Source organism: Mobula hypostoma, chromosome 5, assembly GCF_963921235.1.
Source record: "Mobula hypostoma chromosome 5, sMobHyp1.1, whole genome shotgun sequence".
NCBI classification, from domain to species: domain Eukaryota; kingdom Metazoa; phylum Chordata; class Chondrichthyes; order Myliobatiformes; family Myliobatidae; genus Mobula; species Mobula hypostoma.
Window position 1 is genome coordinate 11,411,661 of NC_086101.1, and position 22,463 is coordinate 11,434,123.

The 22,463-nt window shown below is 45.4% G+C and overlaps 1 protein-coding gene across 1 annotated transcript in view; it reads left to right on the forward strand.

Moving 5' to 3' along the window:
- LOC134346439 (uncharacterized) overlaps nt 1-22,463 on the forward strand; it is a 72,888-nt gene that overhangs the window by 19,918 nt on the left and 30,507 nt on the right. The window contains exons 7-8 of the mRNA XM_063047808.1: nt 13,677-13,903; nt 18,624-18,967. Coding sequence (XP_062903878.1) covers nt 13,677-13,903; nt 18,624-18,967 — 571 coding nt within the window. The remainder of the gene's footprint in view (nt 1-13,676; nt 13,904-18,623; nt 18,968-22,463) is intronic.

A 22,463-nucleotide genomic window follows, 5' to 3' on the forward strand; every position in this document is an offset into this window, starting at 1 on the left:
GGAAGTAGCCCAAGAAATAGTGGATGCATTAGTGATAATTTTTCAAAACTCGTTAGATTCTGGACTAGTTCCTGAGGATTGGAGGGTGGCTAGTGTAACCCCACTTTTTAAAAAAGGAAGGAGAGAGAAACCGGGGAATTATAGGCCAGTTAGCCTAACGTCGGTGGTGGGGAAACTGCTGGAGTCAGTTATCAAGGATGTGATAACAGCACATTTGGAAAGCGGTGAAATGATCGGACAAAGTCAGCATGGATTTGTGAAAGGAAAATCATGTCTGACGAATCTCATAGAATTTTTTGAGGATGTAACTAGTAGAGTGGATAGGGGAGAACCAGTGGATGTGGTATATTTGGATTTTCAAAAGGTTTTTGACAAGGTCCCACACAGGAGATTAGTGTGCAAACTTAAAGCACACGGTATTGGGGGTAAGGTATTGGTGTGGGTGGAGAATTGGTTAGCAGACAGGAAGCAAAGAGTGGGAATAAACGGGACCTTTTCAGAATGGCAGGCGGTGACTAGTGGGGTACCGCAAGGCTCAGTGCTGGGACCCCAGTTGTTTACAATATATATTAATGACTTGGATGAGGGAATTAAATGCAGCATCTCCAAGTTTGCGGATGACACGAAGCTGGGCGGCAGTGTTAGCAGTGAGGAGGATGCTAAGAGGATGCAGGGTGACTTGGATAGGTTGGGTGAGTGGGCAAACTCATGGCAGATGCAATTTAATGTGGATAAATGTGAAGTTATCCACTTTGGTGGCAAAAATAGGAAAACAGATTATTATCTGAATGGTGGCCGATTAGGAAAAGGGGAGGTGCAACGAGACCTGGGTGTCATTATACACCAGTCATTGAAAGTGGGCATGCAGGTACAGCAGGCGGTGAAAAAGGCAAACGGTATGCTGGCATTTATAGCGAGAGGATTCGAGTACAGGAGCAGGGAGGTACTACTGCAGTTGTACAAGGCCTTGGTGAGACCACACCTGGAGTATTGTGTGCAGTTTTGGTCCCCTAATCTGAGGAAAGACATCTTTGCCATAGAAGGAGTACAAAGAAGGTTCACCAGATTGATTCCTGGGATGGCAGGTCTTTCATATGAAGAAAGACTGGATGAACTGGGCTTGTACTCGTTGGAATTTAGAAGATTGAGGGGGGATCTGATTGAAACGTATAAGATCCTAAAGGGATTGGACAGGCTAGATGCGGGAAGATTGTTCCCGATGTTGGGGAGTTCCAGAACGTGGGGTCACAGTTTGAGGATAGAGGGGAAGCCTTTTAGGACCGAGATTAGGAAAAACTTCTTCACACAGAGAGTGGTGAATCTGTGGAATTCTCTGCCACAGCAAACTGTTGAGGCCAGTTCATTGGCTATGTTTAAGAGGGAGTTAGATATGGCCCTTGTGGCTACAGGGGTCAGGGGGTATGGAGGGAAGGCAGGTACAGGGTTCTGAGTTGGATGATCAGCCATGATCATAATAAATGGCGGTGCAGGCTCGAAGGGCCGAATGGCCTACTCCTGCACCTATTTTCTATGTTTCTATGTTTCTAAAACAATTGGGAAGTGTGAGAAAGTTTTAAATGTTATGAGAAGTATTGCTGGATGTAACTGAGGAGCAGGGCGGGAAACTATGTACTTAATATATCTAGCTATGATTAGATCGGTTATATATTATGGTTGTATTGTTTATGGTTCCGCTGCTACAGCAGTGCTTGGAAAATTAGACACTATGCAGTCCAAAGCACTTAGACTCTATTGTGGAGCTTTTAGAACAACATCATTCCCGGCATGATGTGTGGAGATGGGAGAAGTGCCTCTACATTTAAGACGAATTCAGCTGGGCCTGCAGTATTGGGTAAAACTAAATGGATTCAATCACAACTGTCCACCAAAGTGTCTTTTGCAGAGGAAGTCAGAGAGCCAAAGTGAAATTAAAACATACACATTTTTAGATTTGGTTAATTTGGTTAATAACCAATTTCCCCCGGGATCAATAAAGTATGACTATGACTATGAGTAACTGGGCTGTGAATTTGAAACTGACTGAGGAAGACATAGTTGACCAAATTTGCTTGCCACCCGTCCCATTTTGGCTCTTTCCAGAACCAGAAATAGATCTGTTCCTCCTTCCTCAGCTTAAAGGAAGCAGTGCAATTTCATCAGCATTGATCACAAATGAATATTTAAATAATAAATGAGGATCTTATCTGAAGATTTTTACTGATGGCTCAGTGGACCCAGAAAGCAGTAGGGCAGGATTTGGGATGTATCTGTCTCAACTTGGAGGTAAGATTGGTCACCGGGTTTCAGATGGTGTTTCTGTCTTTGCAACAGAATTATTAACAATCCTCTGGGCCTTATGGTGGATAGAAGACTCTCGACCACGTAGGGTTATCATCTGTTCGGATTCTGCTGCGGCCTTGGAGTCTATAAAAGGGAGTAAATCAAAAGCCCGTCCTGACATAGTTATTGAGATTCTCTTAGTGTTGTTTAGAGTAGGGAAGATGGGTTGTGCAGTTAGATTTTCATGGATACCTGGGCATGCTGGGGTGGAGGGAAATGAAATTGTGGATGGCATTGCAAAGTCTTCCTTGCAGAACAGGCAAATAGAAATTAGAGTTCCCCTGGGCAGAGCAGAATTGAGAAGTAGGATTAAAAAAGGTATAGCGAAGAAGTGGCAGGAGGATTGGAAAAATGAATTAAGGGGCAGGCATTATTTTTCTAGTCACCCACTAGTTAAAAAGGTCTCAGACTGTTACCTTTTAAGTCGTAGATATATGGTGAAATTTACAAGACTTAGGTTGGGGCATTGTGGGCTAAACTATTATTTAAAGATAATAGGAAAACATCCTACTGGATCATGTGACTGTGGTAGTCCAGAGACAGTCCAGCATGTTTTGCTGAGCTGTCATTGATACAAAATTGAAAGAAGTATGCTGTTCAAGAGGCTATCTGGCTTAAATTTATTTTGGTTTTCTATTAAATCTTTGGCCATCAAGAGAATCAACATCTGATTGAAGAGTCTATTATTCAGTTTATACGTGAGACTAGGTTGTATTTGTGAATTTGAGTTCCTTGAAGTTCTATAATTAATTACACACCCTGCGGAGGGCTGTAATACACCTAGATGCGTCTAAACAGCCAGAAATAGAAGAAGAAGAGGTAAGGGAGAATGTCTGGCAGAACGTCAGACACCCCTATGGCTGTCTCCCTCAACAATAAGTATTACATTTTGAGTACTGTTGGTGGGGATGGGAGGTTACCTACGTGGGGAAGCAACACCGGCCATGAGTCTGACCCTGTGGCTCAGAAATGCAGGGAACTGAAGAGAGTGGTAGCAGAAATAGGGAACTCTATAGACAGGGGGCCAGATAGGCGATTCTGTGGACACAAAAAAGAAACATGAATGGTAGTTTGCCTCCCAGGTGCCAGGATCCACGATGTTTCTGAACGTGTCCACAATATCCTGAAAAGGGAGGGTGAGCAACCAGAAATTGTGGTACATATTGTGCGAACAACAGAGGTAGAAGAAGGGAGGAGGTCCTGAGGAAAGAATATAGGGAGTTAGGCAGGAAGCTAAGAAGCAGGACTACAAGGGAAGTAATCTCATGCCTGTGTCATGCAACTGTGAGGATAAGAATAGAATGAGGTGACAGATAAATGTTTTTCTGAAGAACTGGAGCTGGGGGCAGGGATTCAAATTTCTACCTCTTCTCGGGCAGGTGGGACCTACACAAAAAGGACGGGTTGCACTTGAATCAGAGAGGAACCAATATTTTTGTGGGCAGATTTACTGGAGTTTTTGTGAGTGGTTTACACTAATATAGCAGGGGAGTGGGAACCAGTACAATAGAGCTGAGGATGAGCCAACAGGTTTACTAGTAGATAATGGATGTAACACGAATGTAAGTAAGGACAAGCCACTGACTGGGTATAAAAGCAGACAGAACAAAGAGTTAAATTGTACCACAGAGACACAATTCAAAGAGCAAAGAATGCAGACTGAAGGTGCTGTATTTAAGTGCATGTAGCATTCAGAATAAGATGGCGTAATTAGAGATTGGTGGGTATGACATTGTGGGCATCACTGAGTCATGGCTGATAAAAGACCATAGTTGGGAGCTTAACATCAAAGGATATACTTTATCAAAAGGACAGGCAGGAAGGCATAGGTGGTGGTGTGGCTCTATTGGTAAGAGATGGAATTACATCTTTAGAAGGATGTGACATAGGGTTGGAAAATTTTGCATTTTTGTGGGTGCAGTTAAGAAACTGCAAGGGTGAAAAATCCATTATGGGAATCATATAGTCCTCCAAATAGTTGCCAAGATGTGGGGTTGAGATTGCAAAGGGAGCTGAAAAGGGCATGTAATAAGGATAACGTCAGAATTGTAATAGGGTTTTCAATATGCAAGAGGATTGGGAAAATGAGGCTGGTGTCGAATCGCAAGAGAGGGAATTTGTTCACTGCCTGTGAGATAACATTTTTGAGGAGCTCATGCTTGAACCTACTCGGGGAAGGCTATTTTAGATTGGGCGTTGTGTAATAACCCAGATTTTATTAGCGGGCTGAATGTGAAAGAAACCTTAGGAGGCAGTGATTATAATATGTTTGAATTCATATTGTAATTTGAGAGGGAGAAGTATAAGTCAGGTGTATCAGTATCACAATGGAATGAAGGGGATTACAGAGGCATGAGAGAGGAGCTTGCCCAGGTGGATTGGAAGAGGATACTGATGGGGATGACAGCAGAGCAGAGCTGGCTGAAGTTTCTGGGATTAGTTCACAAGGCGCAGGACAGATTGTCACTGTCCGGTCAGCTGACTCCTTGTTTCTGTTGTTCTCCTTTTCCCGTGTTTTGCCTGGCTCCTTGATTGAGACACCTGATCTTCATTCGAACCAGCAGCATAAAAATCTCCAGCTTGCATCTACTCGCTGCTGGTTTGTCACCGTAGCCAGTGCGGCTCTGCTCGTCCCCGGGCAGCCGAGAATCATGGACTCTTAAGTTGCTTCGGTGCCAGTGGCTGCTTAGTGAATTCAGTCATTTTCGTGTCCAGCTGAGTTGCTGGCCATTTTGCCGCTACTCCGAGTCAAGATGTGGATTCTGTCGTTTTCATGTACGGCTGAGATTTGCTGGCCGGTTGTCGCCACTCCGAGCCGCCAAGAATAAGGGACCGTCCTCTTGGAAGGTTCCACCAGCATTTTATGTGTTGCTTGAATTTCCAGCATCTGCAGATTTCCTCGTGTTTGAGGATGATCTAATGACGCTTCCTTTGAGTTGCATTTAACTTTCAAATACCCAGGTCTTCACACCAACACATCCAAATGAGTGTTAATCACTGATGCATTCTAAATTCAGTCTACAATTCTTATTCAAATCTGAAGGCTGGTTGCTATTGAAATGAGTATTTGCTTGATTCCATAATCCCAGAAGACATCTAACATTCCTTTCTCTTGGCCGTCCCGGACAAAAATAAATTTCTTCCAGAAAAGGCCAAACCTTCAGGAGGATCTAATGAAATAGGGCAGCAAAGATGCCCAGTACTTTGAACACCTTTCCCAATTACCTACCCTTGTGCATCGACATCTATGCTGTAATTCCGTATGACCATCTACAAGACTAAGCAGAGATTGTTTCAGAATTTGACCTCCAGTCTTTAAAATGCAGCTTTGTTATTCGTATGCCTTTTGCCTCCCACACTGCCGGCCAATTAGCACATATCTTCACCCATTCATTCTCTGACAGCTAACCTTCCTCATTTGCGTTTGTTGTGGGTCTGCTTCCATCGGGTGTGGTGAAGCCGGCTGGTGTTTATCACTCAGGTTCTCTGCAATGACTGTTACCGGGTACACTTGATCTCTTGCTCTGTCTGTCAGGGCTACCTCGCCCCGTCTGCACACAGACTCGTGTCATTTGTCAGAAGTACCATTTGTGGTCATATCCATCTTGGAGCAAACCCTCCCTTTTCAGGCAGCATGCTCACCATGACGTGATCATTTGGCTGTGAGAGGACTGCCTCCTCTCCCTGTGGCTCTCTCCAATCAGTAATGTGTGGCTTTGTTTTGCTCTTTGTTTAGGTGGTCAAAGGGGTCTTCCACATACCAGCCATTTCATTCCATTAAGTTCCAGGCTCACTGCAACCCACAATCACCCCATCGGGAAGTCGCATTGCTCGACCCATCAATGATTTGTATGGGCTGAGACCCAGCGTGCAGTTTGGTTGCTTGCTATCTCATCAGGATTCCCGGCAATACACAGAAGTGTCTTTCCTGTCTCTGTTGTAGCTTTAGCTATGGTAGTCCTGATTGTTCGGTTCAACACACAAAATGCTGGAGGAACTCAGCAGGCTGAATGGTTTCGGCCTGAAATGTCGACTGTACTTCTCTCATAGTTTGTGATTTGATTGCTTGGTTCATCCTTTCCACCATTGCTGAGCTGAGTGTGGTGGTCTATGTGGAATTGTCGAATCCCTAAAAGCTTGTGCATTTCTTTCAATCGCTTTCCCTGTGAAGTGTGCTTCCTGATCAGAGTCCACCTGAATTGGAGTTCCCCACCTGGGGAGCATTTCCTGAACTAAAGTCCGAACAGCCACCCGGCAGTGCAGTCCCTCATTGGGAAAACCTCTAACAACCGGGTGAAGTGATCCTTGATCACTCATTTCTGCATACCTCGACACGGTTTTATCCCCCCTTGTTCAATCCCTTCCGACCTATGTTCGTGACACTTCTCACGCTCTTAAACTTTTCGATGATTTTAAGTTCCCTGGCCCCCACCGCTTTATTTTCACCATGGATGTTCAGTCCTTATATACTTCCATCCCCCATCAGGAAGGTCTCAAAGCTCTACGCTTCTTTTTGGATTCCAGACCTAATCAGTTCCCCTCTACCACCACTCTGCTCCGTCTAGCGGAATTAGTCCTTACTCTTAATAATTTCTCCTTTTGCTCCTCCCATTTCCTCCAAACTAAAGGTGTAGCTATGGGCACCCGTATGGGTCCTAGCTATGCCTGCCTTTTTGTTGGGTTTGTGGAACAATCTATGTTCCGTGCCTATTCTGGTATCTGTCCCCCACTTTTCCTTCACTACATCGACGACTGCATTGGCGCTGCTTCCTGCACGCATGCAGAACTCATTGACTTTATTAACTTTGCCTCCAACTTTCACCCTGCCCTCAAGTTTACCTGGTCCATTTCCGACACCTCCCTCCCCTTTCTAGATCTTTCTGTCTCTGTCTCTGGAGACAGCTTATCCATTGATGTCTACTATAAGCCTACTGACTCTCACAGCTATCTGGACTATTCCTCTTCTCACCCTGTCTCTTGCAAAAACGCCATCCCCTTCTCGCAATTCCTCTGTCTCCGCCGCATCTGCTCTCAGGATGAGGCTTTTCATTTCTAGGATGAGGGAGATGTCTTCATTTTTTAAAGAAACGGGCTTCCCTTCCTCCACTATCAACTCTGCTCTTAAACGCATCTCCCCCATTTCACGTACATCTGCTCTCACTCCATCCTCCCACCACCCCACTAGGAATAGGGTTCCCCTGGTCCTCACCTACCACCCCACCAGCCTCCGGGTCCAGTTTTGGTCCCCTAATCTGAGGAAAGACATCCTTGCCATAGAGGGAGTACAAAGAAGGTTCACCAGATTGATTCCTGGGATGGCAGGTCTTTCATATGAAGAAAGACTGGATGAACTGGGCTTGTACTCGTTGGAATTTAGAAGATTGAGGGGGGATCTGATTGAAACGTATAAGATCCTAAAGGGATTGGACAGGCTAGATGTGGGAAGATTGTTCCCGATGTTGGGGAGGTCTAGAACGAGGGGTCACAGTTTGAGGATAGAGGGGAAGCCTTTTAGGACCAAGGTTAGGAAAAACTTCTTCACACAGAGAGTGGTGAATCTGTGGAATTCTCTGCCACAGCAAACTGTTGAGGCCAGTTCATTAGCTATGTTTAAAAGGAAGTTAGATATGGCCCTTGTGGCTACAGGGGTCAGGGGGTATGAAGGGAAGGCTGGGTTCTGAGTTGGATGATCAGCCATGATCATAATAAATGGCGGTGCAGGCTCGAAGGGCCGAATGGCCTACTCCTGCACCTATTTTCTATGTTTCTATGTTTCTATATTATTCTCCGTAACTTCCGCCACCTCCAACGGGATCCCACCACTAAGCACATCTTTCCCTCCCCCCCCCCCGCATTCCGCAGGGATCGCTCCCTACACAACTCCCTTGTCCATTCGTCCCCCCCATCCCTCCCCACTGATCTCCCTCCTGGCACTTATCCGTGTAAGCGGAACAAGTGCTACACATGCCCTTACACTTCCTTCTTACCACCATTCAGGGCCCCAAACAGTCCTTCCAGGTGAGGCATCACTTCACCTGTGAGTCGACTGGGGTGATATACTGCGTCCGGTGCTCCCGATGTGGCCTTTTATATATTGGCGAGACCCAACGCAGACTGGGAGACCGCTTTGCTGAACATCTACACTCTGTCCGCCAGAGAAAGCAGGATCTCCCAGTGGCCACACATTTTAATTCCACATCCCATTCCCATTCTGACATGTCTATCCACGGCCTCCTCTACTGTAAAGATGAAGCCACACTCAGGTTGGAGGAACAACACCTTATATTCCGTCTGGGTAGCCTCCAACCTGATGGCATGAACATTGACTTCTCTAACTTCCGCTAAGGCCCCACCTCCCCCTCGTACCCCATCTGTTACGCATTTTTATGCACACATTCTTTCTCTCACTCTCCTTTTTCTCCCTCTGTCCCTCTGAATATACCTCTTGCCCATCCTCTGGGTCACCCCCCCCTCCTTGTCTTTCTTCCCGGACCTCCTGTCCCATGATCCTCTCGTATCCCCTTTTGCCAACCTGTCCAGCTCTCGGCTCTATCCCTCCCCCTCCTGTCTTCTCCTATCATTTTGCATCTCCCCCTCCCCCTCCAACTTTCAAATCCCTTACTCACTCTTCCTTCAGTTAGTCCTGACGAAGGGTCTCGGCCTGAAACGTCGACTGCGCCTCTTCCTATAGATGCTGCTTGGCCTGCTGCGTTTACCAGCAATTTTGATGTATGTTGCTTGATCACTAGAAAGTTACTTTGCCCTTGCTTTTTCGCAGAGAGCCCATGAAGTTCATCTGGATGCTTTCCCAGGGACCAGGGTTTGTCAGCTACACCTTTATGCCTTTGTCAGAGTTATGCTGGGTACAAATGATACAACGGTGACAGAATTTCTCAACATCCCTGCCCATCCCTTGGTCATCACCAGTTCTGCTGGAGGGTCATGATCATGGTATGCCTTCCCTGATATCACTTCAGTCATATCTGCCTAATACGTGGTGGCACTACTGCGATTCCTGACTTCCCGTGGGCCCAGTTTCCAACTGGTGCCTCCTTGGCTCCCTCTCTCCTCCATTTCACCTTCTTCTCTGCCTCCACCTCCTGGCATAATTTTACTAAAATGGCTCCAGTAGTTTCTTCCTGCACACTTGCAATTTCAGTTGTTTCTCGTTCTCCTGCTGCTCTCCTCGCACTGATGTCTGCCCACTTGTTCCCTTTCTACTCCTTACTTCCCCTTTCTGGTGAGCCTTTATTTTAATCACTGCTACCTTCTCAGGCAGTTACACGACTTCTGACTGGGCATACTCTGCCCTTGGGAGCTCCTGACATGATTCCCACGCACTGTCTTGTCTCCACTTCCTGCCTGGGGCTCTTCGCTCTCTGTGGGTTATGTTAGCTGTTCTGTGAGTCACTCATGTTTTCTGTTCTTGTCTTGTCTATGTTATTTCTCCTTTCTGAGTCTATGACTTTCTGAGTAACCGGCCTTACTCAGTTCATCTATTCTTAGGATAGCTCCTTCATATTCTGTGCACACCCAAAAATCTACAGGAAGCTGCACTCCCTCAGTGTCACGTTCCTGGGGCTGACTTCTGTCTGCCCTCATTGTTTCACCTCCTGCACAGGTAATGTAAATCACTTCTCCAGTCATGACTGAGCCCAGATCTAGTATCACTGCTGACAATTCCATGTCTACTGATGTTTCGCATAACCAGTCCGCTCATAAACATCTTGTGTACACTATCACTGGCAACAGAGGCTGCCGCCAGCTGTTTGTCTGATCTGGATACTGATTCAATAACTTGATTGGCAGTGAAATCGGAAAGGGAGGGCGCTGCTGTGGATTCTGCTTGCTTTGGTGAGATATTCTCATACCTTCCTCTCTTTTCAGGACACTGCCTCCAACCATGGCCTGAGAGGTCACAGCTGTAACAAAGCAGCATGTCTACCTTTGCATGTCTATTCCAGCTGTACCTTGCTAGGTGCCCTGGTTGTTGGCACAGAAGTAAACTCCTACGTAATATAACAACAACTACATCCACTTCAGCCACTTTGCAACCTCTCGTGGTCATTGAACAGTCCTAAGTGTGAGTGCTAACTTTCAAACTAATCACCCACTTAGACTGCTCAGACAAGAGGGCACAACGTCAGGATTGAAGGACATCCATTTAGAACTGAGATGTGAAGAAATTACTTTAGTCAGAGGGTGGTAAATCTGTGGGATTTGTTGCCATGAGCAACCGTGGAGGCCAAGTCATGGGGTGCATTTAAGGTAGAGATAGATAGGTTCTTGATTAGCCAGGGCATCAAGGGGTATGGGGAGAAGGCAGGGGAGTGGAGGTGACTGGACGAATTGGATCAGCCATGATTGAATGGCGGAGCAGACTCGATGGGCCGAATGGCCCGCTTCTGTTCCTATATCTTATGGTCTTATGGAGAACTCTGGTCACACAATGGCTCACAAATGCATCCTGAACATGCCCCAAATGCTGTGTCTGTCAATAAAAGCCACCAGAAAATGTTGGTAACATAACATGACATTTTGATGTGTTAGAGTATGAGAACACTCTGCTCTCGTTTATTGTCATTTAGAAATGCATACATGCATTAGGAAATGATACAATGTTCCTCCAGAGTGATATCACAGAAAAACAGGACAAACCAAAGACTAACACTGACAAAACCACATAATTATAACATATAGTTACAGCAGTGCAAAGCAATACCATAATTTGATAAAGAGCAGACCATGGGCATGGTAAAAAAAAGTCTCAAAGTCCCGATCGACTCCCGAGTCCCCGATAGCAGGCGGCAAAAGGGAGAAACTCCCTGCCATAAACCTCCAGGCACCGACAACTGCCGATGCACTGGAAGCACCTGACCACAGCCGACACTGAGTCCGTCCGTCTGAAAACTTTGAACCTCCAACCAGCCCCTCTGATACAGCCTCCCGTGCACCATTCTCTTCCGAGCACCTTCAAACTTGCCCCGGCCGCCAAAACAAGCAAAGCCGAGGATTCGGGGCCTTCTCCTCCGGAGATTCCAGACCACACAGTAGCAGCGGTAGCGAAGCGGGCATTTCATAAGTTTCTCCAGATGTTCCTCTGTACTCTTACATCTGTCTCCATCAAATCAGAATTGTGCACGGTACCCTACTTGACAAATAGCAGACATCATCACCGGAGTGGCCGTGTGCACTGTGCCGCTCCACCATCTTCTCCTCCCCCCTCGCCAGATTTGTTAAAGAACAAAGGTAACAACAGGATTATTTCCGTTGTTACGATGCATTCAAAATGCTTCCTAATTGCATATAATTTTGAACTACCTGGGTCTTCACTCCAACATGCCCAAAATGAGTGTTAATCATTGTTATTTCTGAGCTGCATTTTAAATTCAGTCTACAATCCATATTCAGATCTGAAGACTGGTTACTATTGAAATTAATATTTGCTGTGTTTCCATAACCTCAGAATACACCCTAACAAATGGTAATGAAAAATGTCACAGTAGTGCTTAGTCTTGACAAACTAGTGTGGCATTATGGGTGGAAATGAGGGATAAGAAAGGTCAATAGGCCTATATTACAGACCACCCAACAGTCCATGGTATTCAGAGGGACAGATCTGCAGAGAGATCACATTCTGTTGCAAGAAATATAAGGTTGTTATATAACGTTACTTTAACCTTGCACATATTGGGAACTCACACACTGTAAAAGAACTAGATCAGATATAGTTTGTCAGATGTGTTCAGGAAAGTTTCATTAATCAGTGCAAAGAAGTTCCAACAAGAGAGTGTACAATACTTGACCTGTTATTAGGGAATGAGAGAAAACAGGTAGAAGTTTGTGTAGCAGAACCCTTTTCATATACTGATCGCAGTGGCATTAGTTTCAAAATAAATCTGATCCACAGATTGGAAAAAGGCCAGTTTGATGGTATTAGAAAGGATCTGGCAAGATTGGGACAGGCTGTATTCTGGCAAAGGTGTACTGGGTAAGTGAAATTTTAAGGGTACAAAGCTTGTATGTGCCTGTCAGAATAAAAGATAAAGATAACAAGTTGAGGGAACCTTGGTTTTCAAGCGGTATTGACACCTTGGTTGAGAAAAATAGGAGGCTCATAGAAGGTATAGACATGAGGTAAGACATGAGGTGCTTATGTAGTGTAAGAAATGCAAGAGAACATTTGAGAAATATATCAGAAAGGCTAAAGGAAGGTGTGAAGTTGCCCTAGTAGACAGGGTGAAGGAGAATCCACAGGTATGTTAAGAACAAACAGATTGCGAGGAAAAAAATTTGATCCTGTGGAAGATCAGAATGGTAATCCATGCATGGAGCCAAAGGAGACTGGGGAGATCATAAATGATTTTTTTTGCATCTGTATTTACTCAGGAGGTGGACATGGAGTCAAAAGAAGAGAGGCAAAGGGCAAAGTGGCATTTGTGGGATAAATCTCCGTTTATTTTCTGATCCTTAGGGTTCTTCCAGGAGCCACAAATAATGTCACTAACAATCATTTATTTTAAAGTACAAACAAAATATAAATACTAAGCAAAGTAAATAAAGAGCTGAAAAATGATGCTAAAAGATAATGTGAAGACAAAAAGAAGCTAAGATGACGTCTCTGTAAAAGCTATAACATTTTATAATCCAGATGACCGAAATTGATTGGATAGAAATAAACTAGTTAATAGGTACATAATTAAAACATGTGCATCACATGGTTATGTATTACTAGCTAACGAAAAACGAGGAAGATGATAAACCGTCAATTCAGCTGCTATACCGCTTCTTGCCAGTAAGTGGGGATGAACCACCACATACTGTGAAGAATACGAGTGTGGAACGAGCCGGCAGTACAAATGATCCAGCGAGCTCGATTCCACCGTTTCAGAGAAGTTTGGACGGGTACATGGATGGTCGGGGCCTGGTGCAGGGGAGTAGGCAGTGTAAATCGTTCGGCATGGCCGAGACGGGCTGAAGGCCAATTTCTACCCGATAGTTTTCTCTGATTCTGAACCAAGACAGGATTTACACAGCAATTGGTGAGGTGAGGCCCTGGAGAGTGGAGTAGAACAGAAAACCCGGGAGGTGATTGGCTTCACCGGTAGGAGTACTGAGTACCGGAGCTGGGACGTCACGTTACATGTGTACAAGACATTGGAAAGCTCACATTTTGCAGCACTGTACAGTTCTGATTTCTTTGCTATAGGAAGGATGTAATTTAGACACGCGACTGTGCGTGAGGACCAGCGGCCTCTCCTTGGATCACGGGGCCCCGCTACCCGGGTTTCTTCAGATCCCCGGGGACTCTCTAATTCTCTGCTTCTTTTCCCCAGTCTCCGTCACCCTGGATGTGGGAACAGCGCATCCAGGGCTCAGGGTGTCCGAGGATCGGCAGAGTGTGAGATGGACGGGAACCCGGAGGAATCTCCCTGATACCGAGAAGAGGTTCACAGTCTCGGCCTGTGTGCTGGGATCGGAGGGATTCACATCGGGGAGCCATTACTGGGAGATGGAGGTGGCGGAGAATCAGTTGTGGGGTCTGGGAGTCACCGCAGAGTCTGTGCAGAGGAAAGGATTGTTCGAACAGAGTCCGGAGACCGGATTCTAGATCATCAAGTGGGATGATGACAGGATGTGGGTTTACACCTCCCCTGAGTCCCGTCTCCCTGCCGGTCCCATCCCCGGGAGGGTGGGAGTTTATCTCAGTTACGAGTCCGGATCAGTTTCATTTTACAACGCGGAGACCAAGTCCCATCTCCACACCTTCACTGGGAATAAATTCACGGGGAAACTTTATCCTTTGTTCTGGACTGGATATAAAAACCAGCGGCTGAGAATCTGCTCCGGTTCCGCTCCGGGTCTGTAAACGGGTCAGGTCCGGGACCGGCGTCAGGAGTAAGAGTGTAAATATAAATGCGAGGAGAGTGAAATGAATACGTTATGAGAATTAATGCGTTAACGGCATCCGTCAACAGAACAGAAACACTGCCGATTCCACAGCAGTCGCGGGCGGCGGGTCAAGAGCTTCCCAGCTTCCCCAGGTCCTAAAGCCCACAGGAACTAACGTGGGGTAACTGGGACAAGTGGCGGTTGTTGTGTAACATCTGTGGAGGGAACTGGACAGTTCATATTTCGTCTTCAGGCCAATCATCAGAATCAAGTTTAACATGGTGAAATATTTTAACTTTGCAGCAATACAATGCAATACATGATCATGGAGGGAAAAACTCTGAATTTCAGTGAATATACACACATACATTATAGTCATAGTCATACTTTATTGATACCGGGGGAAATTAGTTATATAGTTGAATAAAATGGTACCACAAAAAATAGAAATACAAAAGTGGTGTTGTAGTGTTCCTGGGTTCAAATTTCATTCAGAAATTCGATGGCGGAGGGGAAGAAGATGTTCCTGAATTGTGGAGTGTGTGCCTTCAGGATTCTGTCTCTCCTTACTAATGGTAGCGATGAGAAGAGGGCATGTGCTGGGTGGTGAGGGTTCCTTAATGATGGACTTCGCCTTTCTGGGGCATCTCTCCCCGATGATGACCAGGATACTACCGAGTCTACGGTCTATGATCGAGCTGGCTAACTTTACGACTCTTTGCAAATTCTGTGCAATTCCCACCCCAACCCCCACCCCGGTCGGTGATGCAGTCAGTCAGAATGTTCTCCACGGTACATCTGTCGATATTTGCGTGTATTTTTAGTGACAAACCAAATCTCCTCAAACTCCAAATTAAAAATACCGCTGTCTTTCCTTCTTTATAGTTGCATCGATATTTTTGATCCAGGTGAGGTCCTCAGAGATCTTGACACGCAGGAACTTGAAATGGCTCACTCTCTCCACTCCTGATTCCTCGATGAGGACCGGTGTGTGTTCCCTCCTCTTACCCTTCCTGAGGTCTTTGTCTTACTGACACCGAATGCAAGGTTACCTCTGCGACATCACTCAGCTACCTGGCAGTCTTGCTCCCGTACACCCTCTCATCACCATATGAGATTCTGCCAACAACGGTTGTATCTTTAGTAAATTTATGGATGGCGTTTGAGCTGTGCACGCAGTCATGGGCGTGGAGAGTTTGAGCAGTGGCACACATCCCTGAGGTGATCAGCACAGAATGTGGTCGCCCCATTAGGAAGTCGAGGGTACTGTAGCAGAGGGAGGTACAGAAGCACAGGTCCTGGAGATTTTCAATCAGGATGTAGGAATGATGGTGTTAAACGCTGAGATGAGGTCAGTAAACAGCATTCTGACATATGTATCTGTATTGTCCAGGTGATCCAAGGACACATGGAGAGCCAGGGAGATCGTATCCACCCGTTGCAGTGGAACCAGGCCCTTGCTGAGGCAGGAGCTGATTCTAGCCATAACCAACCTCTTAAAGCACTTTAGCACTGTAGATGCGACTGCCAGTGGATGACAGTCGTTAAGGCAGCTCACACTACTCTTCTTGGACACTGGTATAGTTGTTGCCCTTTTGAAGCAGGTAGGAATTTCTGACTGTCACAGTGAGAGGTTGAAAATGTGCTTGAACACACCCGCCAGTTGGTTGGCACAGGTTTTCAGGCCCTTACCAGGTACTCCATCAGGGCCTGTCATCTTGTGAGAGTTCACATTCTTGAAAGACAGCTGACATCAGCCTCTGAGACCAAGATCAGAGGTCACCGGGTTCTGCCGTGATCCACATAGCTGTAGTTTTATTCTCCCTTTCAAAGTGAACAGAAACACTGTTGAGCTCATCTGGAAGCGAAGCATCACTGCCATTCACGATGTTTGGATTTCACTCTGTAGGAAGCAATGTCCTGCAAATGCTGCCCGTATTGATGTGCAACCAATGTCGCGTCTGACCCTCACCCTGAGTTGTTAAAGACCTTCTGAAAATCTAAGTACACCACATCTACTGCATCTCCTTTGTCCACTCTGCTTGTAATTTCCTCAAAGATTTGCAGTAGGTTTGTCAAGCAGAATTTTCCTTTCAGGAAACCATGCTGGCTTTGGCCTATCTTGTCATGTGCCTCCAGGTACTCCGTAATCTCATCCCTAACAATCCAACAACTTCACAACTACTGATGTCAGGCTAACAGGTCTATAGTCTCCTTTCTGCCGCCTCCCACCCTTCTCAAGTAGCAGAGTAATATTTGCAATTTTCCAGTCATCCGGTACAATGCCAGAATCTGTCAAACCTTAACCTTATACTCTCTTATCACCTCCGGATCATTGCACAACACCCAATCCACCACAGCCAATCCCCTAATGGGCTCAACAACAAGCTGTTCTAAAAAGCCATCCCTTAGGCATTCTACAAAATCTCTTTTGAGGTCTTGTACTGGCCTGATTTTCCCAATCCACTTTCATGTGAAAATCCCCAATGATTATTATGACATTGCCCTTCTGACATGCCTTTTCTATCTCCTGCTGTAATTTTTAATCCATATCCTGGCTGATGGTTGGAGGCCTGTATACAACCGCCAGTAGGGTCTTTTTACCCTTGTCATTTCTTAAATTAACCCATTGAGGCTCGACATCTTCCATTCCTATGTCATCCCTTTCCAATTATTTAATGTTATTTCTTTCCACAGGGCCACACCACCCCTTCTGCCCACTAACCTATCTTTCCAGTATACTGTATATCCTTGAACGTTCAGCTCCCAATGGCAGCCATCCTTTAGCCAAGTTTCAGAGATGGTCACACCTTGCCTATCTGTAGCTGAATTTCAAGAGTGTCCATTTTGTTTCTTATGCTACGTGCGTTCAACTATAACACTTTCAATCCAGCATTTGTTGCTTTCTGTTTTAACTGCTCCATGTTTCTATTGCCCTGTAAATCATCCCATTGGCTGTAATTTTGCCTCATCTCCTGCCTGTCCTTTCTATCATCTCTGTTGCATGCTATCTTTGATTTATTTATGTTTCCCCTTCCTCAGCCCTCTCACTCTGGTTCCCATCCCCCTGCCAAATTAGTTTAAACCCTCCCTAACAGTTCTAGAAAACCTGCCTGCTAGGATATTGGAATGAGCAAATAAGTATCAGATGGAATACAGTGTCAGGAAGCTTATGGTCATGCACTTTGGTCGAAGAAATAAATTGATAGACCGTATTTTAAATGGAGAGAAAATTCAAAAATCTGAGTTGCAAAGGGAGTCTTTGTGCAGAATCCCTTCAAGGTTAATTTGTAGGTTGAATCTGTGATGACGAAGACAAATGCGGTGCTTGTATTAATTTCAATATGAGGAGAATACAAGGCAAGGATGTTATGTTGAGGCCTCACTTGGAGTATTGTGAGCAGTTTTAGGCACCTTATTTAAGAAAGGATGTGCTGACATTGGAGAGGTTTTGAAGCAGTTTCACCATTGTAAGGCATCAAATAGAGAGCGTTCAATGGCTCTGGGCCTGTACTCACCAGAATTCAGAAGAATGAGGGATGACTTCACTGAAACATTGAATATTGAAAGGCTTTGATAGAGTGGGTGTGGAGAGGGTGCTTCCTATAGTGGAGTGTGCAAGACAAGAGAACACAACCTCAGAACAGAAGGGCATCACTTTTGAATGGAAATCGAGGAGGAATTACTTTAACTAAGACTGGTGAATATTTGGAATTAATTCCAAGAACAGCAGTGAGCCCACGTGTTTAGGTATACTTAAGGCAGAGGGTGAAAGATGGTGGAGCAGTAGTGGAGGCGGATACAATAAGGTCTTCTAAGAGACTTTTGGATAGGTACATGGAGCTTAGAAAATAGAGGGCTATGGGTAAACCTAGGTAATTTCTAAAGTGAGTGCATGTTCGGCACAGCATTGTGGGCTGAAGGGCCTATATTGTGCTGTAGGTTTTCTATGTTTCTAACAGCAAAGTAACCCGACAGCCGGTGTCAAGTATGGCTCTACCATAAATAGCCTCAATCCGTAGTCATATTCTGGAGCTTGGAATTCAGGAAACAGAACAGACTGCTCTGACAGAACTGCTAAAATGAAACACATGCAGCATAACAGTAAAAATATGAACCAGGGCATTGCAGATGTTTTCTTAGAACGAGTTGCATGGCGTTCCTTTGTTTCATGGCTGCCTGCGGGAAGATGAAACCCGTGATCGTATACAGAATGCAACATACTTTGATAATAAATGTATAAATGTACTTTGATTCTTTGCAGTTGCTGGAATCCAGCAGTGCAGCCTAATTTCGTCCTGAAGCATGAATTCAACCATCTATTTGCCTCCACTGGTACTGCTTGACCCGCTGATTTCTCCTGGCAATTTAATTTCCGCTCCTCAACTCAGGGCTTTGTCAATCCAGCTGATGGGTACAAGAAGGTCAAGTCGTTGCAGAGCCGCTCTCAACTATTCGATGGAGATGGCGAGCGACGCAAAGATTTGCGCAGTTCCACGGTGCAGGATCGCCGCCTGCTGCTAGAAACCGGTACTGCAGGAAGAGCAGACACTAAATGCTTTAACTCGGCTCGAACAGGGACAAGAAATTGTTTACGGATTGTGGGCATCGACACTGGAGCCAACATTTACTGCCTACCAAGTGCCCAAAATAAAATCGAAATGAGGTACTTCCCCACCCACTCGCGCACAGACTCCACAGTGTGGAGTATCCTGGCTGCTTGTATCACGCCCTGGTATGGAAACAAATGCCTATAGTGAACAGTGTCCAGTCCATCACAGAAAAAGCTTCCCCCACCTCTGAGCACATTTGATATGGAGTGCCGCCACAAGAAAACAATATCCATCATCAGCGATTCCCTCCGTACAGGCCATTATCCCTTCTCACAGTTGCCATCAGGAAGAGGGTATGGGAGCCTAAGGTCCCACAGCAACAGTTATTAATCTGCAAAATCAGACTCCTGAGCCAGTGTGAATAACTTCACTCACCTCAAAACCGAAATGATTCTCCAACCTATGGACTCACTTTCAAGGAATCTACTACTCATCTTCTCAGATGTATTTACCACATTTTTCTTTATTATTAACTGTTTTCTTGTAATTGCACTGTTGTGTTCTTATGCACCTTGATATTTGTCCACACGGTGTTTACGTGTAATTTTTCATTGACTCTAATGTATTTCTTTGTATCTACTGTGAAGGCCTGCAAGAAAATTAATCTGAGGATACTATATATGTGAACAAAAAATGTACTCCGTTAATAAACAACACACATCAAACTTGCCGGTGAACGCAGCAGGCCAGGCAGCATCTCTAGGAAGAGGTACAGTCGACGTTTCGGGCCGAGGCCCTTCGTCAGGACTAACTGAAAGAAGAGCTAGTAAGATTTTACTTTGAACTTTGACATTCTCCAGCATTGTGTGTGTGTGTGTGTGTGTGTGTGTGTGTGTTTCCAGCATCTGCAAATCTCAAGACTAAAAAGGCCATAATACGTAGGCACAGAATTGGGCCATTCAGGCCATCGACTTTGTTCTGGATGCAGAAGATGGGAGCTGATAGGCACCAGACCACAGACCCCTAACAGAGGACAGTAACAGCTGCCGAGAATGATCACTGGGGTTACCCCTGCCCTGTTCCCAAGTTGTGACATTTACTGGGAGGGTTCTATAAGAAGGGCCCAAAGCTTTGCTCAGGATCCTTGCCACCCATCCCACAATCTCATTGACCCACCAGCATCAGGAATGAGGAACAGGAATACGAGGACAGGGAATACCAGACTGGGTAAAAACTTCTTCCCTCAGGCTGTGAGACAGATGTGTACCTCGCCATTACTAACGTCCTCTCTCACTCTCTCTCTCTCTCTCTCCCCCCTCTCCCTCCCTCCCTCCCGCCCCCCCCCCCCTCTGTCGTAGGGGCAGTGAGAGTACTCCTGTTGGGAAGTCTCCCATTTAAACACATCAGCACCAGGTGCATCGATTTGTAGCTTCTGAGGGAATGTATTAAGGAACTGGAGCAGCAGCTGGATGTCCTTGGACATGTGGGAGAAGGTGAGAGACAGGAGCTACAGGGAGGTAGCCACCCCTTGGTTGACTGTCAGGAAAAGGAGGTGATATCGGACTGCTGGAGAGGGAATTATGGGGGACAAGGAAATGGCTGATGACCTGAATTAGTATTTTGCATCAGTAGACTGAATTAGTACAGGCAGTATTACACGTCCTGGTTACACTGAAGGGCAAAGCTATCAGGATGAGGGCGTTCAGCTGGCGAGAATTTTTGAGGCTCATGTCCGAAAACGATGGAGTTGTGGCCAGGTGAAACTTGCAGGGATTAGTCAATGTCCTTTATCAGTAGACTGAAGAGGGAAATCAGGAAGGCAAAAAGAAGACACAAGATAGCTTTAGCAGATAAGGTAAAGGAGAATTCAAACAGATTATTTGGGTTTGCAGAAAACGAAAGGGTAACTTGTGAGGGAATATGTCCCTTGAAAGATCAGTGTGGCCTTGGGGAATTCAAGGCTGAGAATAGTATAATGTACTGAGACAAACCAGCATTACAAAGGAAACTGGCCAGCTTTAACGCGCTAAATTGAATAAATATCTGCGGTTCTAACCAAGTGTATCCTCTGTCATGGTGGGAATCTAGGGAAGAAATTACAGGAGCCCTGGCTGTGATATTATGAACACTGGACATAGAACAATACAGAAAAGGAAAGCGCCCTTCAGCCCGTGATGTTTGTGCTGACCACGATGTCAAATTAAATAACTCCATTCCCTGTCTGTTAACTTGGCTGTTTAAATGTCTCTTAAACATGATGATTGTGCGTGTTTCCCGGGTAGGGAGACTGGGGTGTGTACCAGAGTAATTATCCACAGCTCCTGCTGGACTGGGGGAGCAGCGAGTTCCGACACGGTGAAAGCGGAGAGTGAGAGTGAAAAACTGGAGCAATTCCGCCACCTGCTGGCCGCACAGGGTGAAACGGAAATTGTTTTAAGATTCGTTCTGTGTTGTTCTCTGATTCCGCTTAGAAGAACACAGAGACCAACATATGTATTAGCAAACAAAGATGTTGCACACATGTTCAAAGCCACAAAAATACTTTATTAGAACTATCACAAAGGCAAAAGCAAATAGAAAAACAAAAGTCTGCAGTATTAGCAGTATATAACTGAAAATAATACATCATTCACTAAGAAATCCAACCATCTTTCGTACAGCCTTATCCCTTTGTCTGTCAATCTGTATCTTTCCGTCTCTCCCCCACTCCCCCCCACCCCTGGCTCTTACTTCTCCCTATCTTCTCTAACCCGTAGCATTAACGCCTGTGGTGACCTAGCGTCAGGCAAAACGCTCCCACTACACAAAGGAAGTGCCCTTTTTATACCATTTAAGATTCCTTAAAATAGTACCATAATTATCACACCAATACTTTTTCATACCTTGGTGGTTCCAGCTGAATCCTCTTTTCTCTTACAACACACAATTTAAGAAGAAGGAGACCACAGGTCTGTAACGAGGAAAACATCTTAATGAGGTGCATTGAAAATAGAGACGAGACATTGGTCAATTTGAGGGAAAATAGGCCATTATCACATTACAGCCTGACACTATTTAGCCTTCGCATGTACCTTCTTCTTTGGCGGTCTCCCGGAGTTGTGGATGACTCGCTTCCACTCCAGAAGTGAGCTGACTGATGAAGCCAATGTGGGATCTGCAGTGCAGGATTAGTGTAATTGGGTGGTTCATATAACATATAACCATATAACAATTACAGCACGGAAACAGGCCATCTCAGCCTTTCCATTCCGTGCCGAACTCTCACTCTCACCTAATCCCACCGACCTGCACTCAGCCCATAACCCTCCATTCCTTTCCTGCCCATATATCTACCCAACTTAGCTTTAAACGTCAACATCGAACCTGCCTCAACCACTTCTGCTGGAAGCTCGTTCCACACAGCTACCACTCTCTGAGTAAAGAAGTTCCCCCTCATGTTACCCCTAAACTTTTGCCCTTTAACTCTCAACTCATGTCCTCTTGCTTGAATCTCCCCCACTCTCAATGGAAAAAGCCTATCCACGTCAACTCTATCAATCCCTCTCATAATTTTAAACACCTCTATCAACTCCCCCCCCGCCCCTCAACCTTCTATGCTCCAAAGAATAAAGACCTAACTTGTTCAACCTTTCTCTGTAATTTAGGAGATGAAACCCAGACAACATTTTAGTAAATCTC